General features: G+C 48.0%; 1 protein-coding gene across 1 annotated transcript in view; it reads left to right on the top strand.

Annotated features, from left to right (window-relative positions):
- Positions 1–7308: 7308 nt before the first annotated feature.
- Positions 7309–8284, top strand: part of pitpnm3 (PITPNM family member 3) — a 62320-nt gene continuing 61344 nt past the window's right edge. The window contains exon 1 of the mRNA XM_056610793.1: positions 7309–7482. Within this exon, the coding sequence (XP_056466768.1) occupies positions 7458–7482 (25 nt within the window). The 5' untranslated portion in view covers positions 7309–7457. The remainder of the gene's footprint in view (positions 7483–8284) is intronic.

Genomic DNA, 8284 nt, shown 5'->3' with positions numbered 1-8284 from the left:
GGTCTCCTCCTCCTCTTCCTCCTCCTCCTCCTGGTCTCCTCCTCCTCTTCCTCCTCCTCCTCCTGGTCTCCTCCTCCTCCTCCTGCTCCTCCTGGTCTCTTCCTCCTCCTCCTGGTCTCTTCCTCCTCCTCCTGGTCTCCTCCACCTCTTCCTCCTCCTGGTCTCCTCCTTGTCCCCATCTCCTCCTCCTCCTCCTCCTCCTCCTGGTCACCTCCTTCTCCTCCTCATCCTCCTCCTGGTCTCCTCCTCCTCCTCTTCCTCCTCCTTCTCCTGGTCTCCTCCTCCTGGTCTCCTCCTCCACCTCCTCCTCCTCCTCCTCCTGGTCTCCTCTTTCTCCTGCTCCTCCTGGTCTCCTCCTCCTCCTCCTGGTCTCCTCCTCCTCCTCCTCCTCCTCCTGGTCTCCTCCTCCTCCTCCTCCTCCTCCTCCTGGTCTCTTCCTCCTCCTGGTCTCCTCCTCCTCCTCCTCCTGGTCTCCTCCACCTCCTCCTCCTGATCTCCTCCTTGTCCCCATCTCCTCCTCCTCCTCCTCCTGGTCTCCTCCTCCTGGTCTCCTCCTCCTCTTCCTGGTCTCTTCCTCCTCCTCCTGGTCTCCTCCTCCTCTTCCTCCTGGTCTCCTCCTCCTCCTCCTGGTCTCCTCCTCCTCCACCTCCTCATCCTCCGTCACTGGGCCAGGCGTCGAGGCGAGGCGGTCGCCTTAGAGACGACTCCACCAGGGACCCCACAGATGTCCTGGAGCGCGGCGCTTGCCGTCGACTTGTTAAATAATGTTTTTATTTTGGACTTTGTACTCAGGTTATGGATTCAGGCTCTCTGCTTCTCCTTCTAGAATGTAAATCAAAGTATGACGTGTATTTTTTTATTTATTACATTATTGAATTGTGTTTTTGCAGTGGAAAATAAAAGCGTGGTTTTCGTATGATGAAGCAGAGAACGAGTTGGTGTTTAGAAACGGATCGAACGGCGTTCAGCAAGGAGATTGAGAGAGAGAGAGTGGGCGGCGATGAGGAGGTTATCTGTGGCTGAATCCCGCAGGGGAAAGTTGGTTTATATAAGCCCCGAGAGAGTGGCATTAGAGAGGATTAGAAGATGACCGACCTTTTGGTTGAATCTTTGAGCGGTATTACCCACACCTTGTACTGTCATCACGCAATACCAAAACACAGCCAGTTGCCCTGGCTTAAAACCCTCCCCAAATGTTTGTTTTGAGGCTTATTTTTCTCTAATCTAACAGGGATGCCTGAATAAAATTATTATTTGGGGGGGCGGGGACAGGCAGTGACGTAGGAACCAGATCACTCGGACTCTGCCGCACCCCCGACCTTCCCAGGCTGCGAATTAACGAATCCTACTATGGCCACGCCAATACCCCATCTATAGTCCTGGTGTGCAGTCAGCAACCTAGAGCTCAACGTCAACAAGACAGTGGAGATGATTGTGGACTTCCGAAAAAAGGTTCAGACATATCCCCCACTTGTCATCAACAACTCATCTGTCACTGTAGTCGAACATTTCAAATTCCTAGGCACAACCATCACCAACACACTGAAATGGGACAATAACATCACTCAACTTGTGAAGAAAGGCCAGCAGCGCCTGTTCTTCCTTCGGCAGCTGAGAGGACTTCAGGTCAGCCCCCCCATCATGGTGCAGTTCTACAGGGCCATCATTGAGAGTGTGCTTACATCCTCACACTCGGTCTGGTATGACTCTGCCTCTGCCCGCTCTAAGGCCAGGCTCCAAAGAGTCGTACGGGCTGCAGAGCGCATCATCGGCTGCCCCCTTCCTTCCATCAAGGACCTCCACAGCTCCAGATCCCGCAGGAAAGCTGTGAAGATCACAGCAGACCCCTCACATCCTGCCAACTGCCTCTTTAACCGTCTACCCTCTGGACGGCGATATAGGGCCATCATGACAAAAACCTCACGTCACCTCAATAGCTTTTTTCCACAAGCAATAGCCCTCATAAACAGCCCTTGCACATGAGCTTTATGGCTCCTCTCAGCACTTTACTTTATTTATTTAACTTATTTAACAATTCTATTATTGCACTACCTCCATGGTCATACTGGTACTTTCTTGTATTGTTGTTCTGTCTTGTCCCTTTGTTCTGTTCTATGTTCTATTTGTTATGCTCCAGCCTGCATGGAGAATACCATTAAAAATTCCTAGTACCTGTGTACATGGCGAAATAAAGAAAATTGAATTGAGTCACCCCTATCTTTGATTCGACTGCCGCGCTTTTACTGGCTTGAGATTAGCTGTTAGGGGTTAGCGTTAGGGTTGGGGTTAGGGCAGGGTTAGAACTCTTTTGTGACGCTAGCAATGCTCACAGCGAGGGTTCCGTAGAGGTCTAAATCGTCCAGTTGAGTTGCATGCAACCCAGCCAATCACAGACAGAGTAGGGCGGGTCTTGCCGTGGCCATAGTAGGATTCGTAAATACACTCCCAGGCTGGAGTTCTCTTCCCCTCTCTTCTGTCTTCTGCGTGGGCGTCTGAAGACGTGCTGGCTCGCGAGTCTCCAGAAGATTGTGTTTCCCTTCCCTCGGAGTGGCCATCGCCCAGGAAATGAGTTCCCACTCGGATGCTCGCCTTCAGCGGGTCAGAGTTTTGGGGTTGACGCGACGACAGCTGTGTTTTGCTTTCCCAACCCCGACAGATGTTTTTTGTTCAATATGGAACAGTTAATTACTGGACTGTTATTAAACGTCAAAGTGCCTCAAAAGTGCCCCCCCCCCCCCACCAGACGCCTAATTAACCCAATTTCATTCAATTCGGCTCCCTTATTGATATCATGAGGACTTGGCCATTTCAGCCATGAGTGGTTGTACCCATGATTTCAGTGGTCGCCAGGCCGGCCTTACTGCCAACCAAGCTGACACATTATCACTGCTAACTTCACAATTAGCGAGGGCGGTGTGGCCGTGGACATTAAAGCGTTCCCTTTAGCGCCCTCTTCATCGTTGAGGTGCTGATGTGTTCAGAAGACGCTTTTGCTAATGGCTGTCATTTGCGGTAATGGAGCTTTACGCGAGCGCCGTAGAGAGGAACGGTGTTAATGAGAACGCAACCGTAGGTCATTTTGGCTGGAACCTGGGCAGCAGTCTTAGTTCTCGCAGAAACTCTAGAGGGTGTGTGTTTGTGTATGTGTGGGGGGGGGGGGGGGGGCAGGAAACCACATGCTGCATGGGGGCGGAGTCACGTCTTAATTCCTGTCTTGTTCAGGAGATATTTAATTTTGACAGCGGCCATCATCCTCATGGTGTTGAACTGATAACCTTTACAGACAGTTAACTGCTCCTCGTCAATCACACGCTTCCAGACCTCCGCCTTCAGCGACATCATTGGTTGACAGAAATACGAAGCGAACGTGAAACCCCCGGACCCCGTCCACCCAGACATTGGTGTGATTTGTGAAACTAATCACCAAGCTACACCGGCGTTGTAAATCCTGAAAGACTCACGTCACTCTTTGGTGAGGCGTTTAAATTAAGTGTTTCCTGTTTATTTCATTGTTATAAAAACATCAGTGGAGGGCTTTTCAATTTTTTACATGTGTGATTTAAAAAAAATAAATAATACATCCTGCTGTCGAATTCCTTTCTGAACCAAAATGTTTTGGTTTATTGAACTTGCTGTTTTAGTTTTTTTTGCCAGAGGCAAACTTGAACGCCAATGGCCCACGAGAGAAGTAGTTAAATACACTGACCTCTGTTAGGAGAGCTATAGGGGTCTGGTTTTAAGGAGAGGGCAAATGTAAGGATGAGGATTATGGATTAAGTGTCAACGAAGGGGGTGTGACCTTATTCACTGAAAGTTTATTATGAAGATATGCTGACTATGGCAGGATTTATTGTGAGAGGGAGGGGGGGGTGAGTGTGTGCGAGAGAGAGAGAGAGAGAGAGAGAGAGAGAGAGAGAGAGAGAGAGAGAGAGAGAGAGAGAGAGAGAGAGAGAGAGAGAACCCACAACCACCACAATACATTAACCAACAGCAGAGAGAGAGAGACTGCGTTTCATCAGCATACTGCATGGTCAGCTTCCAGCTGCTATACATGTTAATCACCAGGTGCTGAGATGCCTAAAATAATTATAAATTATAGCAATGATTTATAAGTAGTAATGCAATAATCATCCTTGTTGATTGATGATTTGGCATCTGGCAGACGGAAGGTTACAATTAATGTGGACATTAATGACAGTGTTAAAAACCAGATAAAATGAAAGGCCTTCCAGTTAGGGAGGCTCAAATATGTGTCAAAGTGTGACGCTGTGTCATTTTTTAATCGAATCATAAACCATACATAACTAAATCAAATCACGTCAAACATGGCACAAGTTCTGTTTATTACATTGTACGTTCGGACCGTGTGGTATGACTGAGTTGTGTAAAGTCACAGAGCCTCTGAGATTAACTTCAGAAACTGCTCCAGGAATAACAAATTCTGTCTATAAAAAAAAGTATTACATTAATTTCAAGGAGTTGTGTGAAACTATTAATGAAGGGACGATGCGAAACCTCCTTCTCTTTTCTGTGTCGTCCCAACACGGTTGGCGGTCGAGGTTGGACTGTCAACGTTCAATAACTTGAAGACAAAACTTATCTGTTGGCTCCATCGTGTTCACCTTACCTTTGATAAATCCTACTAGGGAACGCGTGGTCTGCATTGTTTTGGTAGAAGAGGAAAGCACATTGTTAGTGATAAATAAGTGATGCCCTCTTTTTAAAAAACGAATACATTGGACGTGAAGTGTGTCTTGATGGATATGCTCCCTGACATGGAGGAGATTGCTTCTGCTGAATGGAGTTCACTTTAATTCAATTAGCCCTTTGTTTAGCTAGCAGCAGCCATGAGGGAAGCCAAGGGCTGCAATCAGCCTGATCCGTCTCGCTGTCTCCCCAGGCCTGAAGCCCTCTTCTCCCTCTATCCACTGGTCAGATTTAAAACCTCAGTGTTCCAGGGCTAAACTAGAGTCTAGGTCGACTCTGAACAAGACTCACTTGTTCAGAGTCGACCTAGACTCACCACAGACCCCTCTTACGCACTTATTGTATGTTGTAGCCTACTTCCTGGCCTTTGATGTACGCACTTATTGTATATTGTACGTCCTGGCACATAATGTACGCACTTATCGTATGTTATACATCCTGGCACTTAAAAATAGCACTAGGTATTGTGTAGCATCATAGCCTAGCTTTAGTATTTACGGGGCATAGGTTAACCTATTGATTGTTAGTGCTTGGCACGTGGTTCTATGAACATCCTTACTGTACTGACAGAGATATATTGTTGTTTCTCTTTCTTCTGACTAATGTATTGGTTGTAAGTCGCTTTGGATAGAAGCATCTGCTAAACGCCCTACATATAAAATCTAAACGTGTTTGGTAATCGACCTTCCGGACAAGTAAATCAAAAAATGCTTATTTTCCCAGCGGAGTTTCAGTTTCAGAGATTTAGCGTCAACAGTTCCACCGGTGGTGGGTTGACCCTCGGCCATTTTGGCTCCGTTCAGAATGCATCGGTTGGCCCTGCGATGCTATTGTTTCGGCTCTGAGGTGGGCCAGCCGCCTCTTTGCGGCTCTGGACCTGTTTGTCGACAACGGGGCGCGTATGGAGCATCGGCGAACCAATACTTTACCATCACCGCTGTATGTAATGTACTGTACTGTACTGTACTGGACTGTATGTACTGTACTGTACTGTATGTACTGTACTCGACTGGACTTGCTGGACTGTACTTTAATGTATGTACTGGACTGGACTGGACTGTACTGCACGAACTGTACTGGACTGGACTGGACTGTACTGGACAGTACTGTACGTACTGTATTGTACGCACTGGACTGGACTGGACTGGACTGTACTGTACGCACTGTACTGTACTGGACTGGACTGGAATGGACTGGACTGGACTGGACTGGACTGGACTGGACTGGACTGGACTGGACTGTACGCACTGGACTGGACCGGACTGGACTGGACTGTTCGCACTGTACTGTACTGGACTGGACTGGACTGGACTGGACTGGACTGGACTGTAGGTACTGTATACGCACTGGACTGGACCGGACTGGACTGGACTGTTCGCACTGTACTGTACTGGACTGGACTGGACTGGACTGTAGGTACTGTATACGCACTGGACTGGACTGGACTGGACTGGACTGTAGGTACTGTATACGCACTGGACTGGACTGGACTGGACAGGACTGGACTGGACTGGACTGTAGGTACTGTATACGCACTGGACTGGACTGGACTGGACTGGACTGGACTGGACAGGACTGGACTGGACTGGACTGTAGGTACTGTACTGTACTGTACGCACTGGACTGGACTGGACTGGACTGGACTGGACTGGACGCACTGTACTGTACTGTACGTACTGTAAGCACTGGACTGGACTGGACTGGACCACGCTGTTTCTGCCAACACAATGCTGGGTGAGATTCTGGCCGTTCTCGATATTTGAACGATACTCAGATATGGATCGTAATCACCCGATGTTGGCTCTCGGTCCACCGATTATTTCAATGTTTTTTACGTTTGTTTAATATTTTTTCTAGGCTGCATTGACTGTTGAGTATAATACCGTATATGTAATAACATAATCTAATATAGAGTATACGAATAAAGGAATGATGAGTTTTAAAAGGGAACCAGTTTAGCCTGAGGTAAGCACTGCACCCTACGGTGCCATACCATTTCATTGGTTACAAACGGACGTTTAATTTTAGTGGACATTTAACTCATTAAATATTGATTTAACTCAATAATCTACATTGCAAAACATTTCTGTTTACATTTTAACATATATTTTCCGCACATTTTCACATAAGACAGAACCCATCAGATATAATAATGGATATTTCATCAGGGCAATAACGGCTTCAGGATGACATCACAGTAAACTCGCGTTCTGCATCTTCACTTTCAGACTCGAGTCTACTGTTTGATAACGAGCGCCCCACTGGAAGCTTGAGACTGGGAATACTGGGAATACTGGGAAGAACTGGGAAGGAACACACACACACACACACACACACACACACACACACACACACACACACACACACACACACACACACACACACACACACACACACACACACACACACACACACACACACACACACACACACACACACACACACACACAGTTACTTGAAGTATGTGGAGCAAGCGGCGGAGAAGTCCGGGTCTTTTCGAGAAGCACAGGTGTGTGCGCGCCTCGCAGCAGCAGCAGCAGCAGAGCCCGACGCCGCGCGTGTAGCTCTGTGCCCGTTCTACCTTCGCCTGGCACGCGCCACGGTGCAGGCACGAGGACGACCGAGGAGGAGGAGGAGGAGGAGGTGGAGGAAGAAGCCAGCGCAGACCCGCCAAAACTATCACACAACATAAGCATACCGGTTCTCCTAACTGCATTTTCGGTCGGTTGGGCGACGGAGAGAAAGGCGCCATGTCAAAGGAACCACGGGGCAAAGGTAAGCCGTTGTACGATTTGGCACGAATTCGTAATATATTTTCGGTGTTCCGCTCGGTTTTCGGGTTTTGGGTTTTGGGTTTTCCGTTACGGGGGGTGATGAGTCAACCGTGGCTCGTGGTGTGGACGTTGCCGCGCGGAGCGGCTCGTGGAGGTGATCTGTAGGAATGCGTGATGGGAATAACGTGCGCATGCGACGCCGCGTGCGGTCCACAGAACGGGTCGTGATTTGTGATCAAACTCCCGCGTTCTCCCGCTCACGTGCGGTCACGCGAGGGCGACTTTGCGTGATGTTAAAAACGAACAGGAGAAAAGGTGCGTTAAATGTTAAATCAGGGGTCTGGGGTATTCTTCTGTTTCCAGTCTGTTCTATTTTTGGACGTCGGCGTTAGAAAACTACGACGATGTTAACCCTCTACTAGTCCCAGACATCCCAAAATAGCACAGCCAGGAAGGTGTTTAGTGTGGTTTGTAAGGCAGTTCTTCTGTCATGCTAATTTGTTTACCTGGGAATTAGGCTACATGTTATCAGGTGCTACAGTAGCTGCACAGCAACCTGGTTGTAGTGGTTATTTAGTTATTCCGTTTGAAACCGTACCAATATATGTTTATGGTTCATGACGAGACATTGCTTGTGAGGTCTTTAGGCTATGTATTTGGAATAATGAAACTTTTTGTTAGACAGCTGACCTTCCTCATCGTGTATTTATGTAATTGTGTCTGAGTCACACGGTTTTAAAAGAAGTCGGACCGTACATTTGGCTGTGGTTTTATTACACTTTCAGTTCAGTGCAACAAATCCG

The sequence above is a fragment of the Gadus chalcogrammus genome, chromosome 16, assembly GCF_026213295.1.
Source record: "Gadus chalcogrammus isolate NIFS_2021 chromosome 16, NIFS_Gcha_1.0, whole genome shotgun sequence".
NCBI classification, from domain to species: Eukaryota; Metazoa; Chordata; class Actinopteri; order Gadiformes; family Gadidae; genus Gadus; species Gadus chalcogrammus.
The sequence above is the reverse complement of the archived record's forward strand: the minus strand, read 5'-3'. Positions and strand labels throughout refer to the sequence as shown.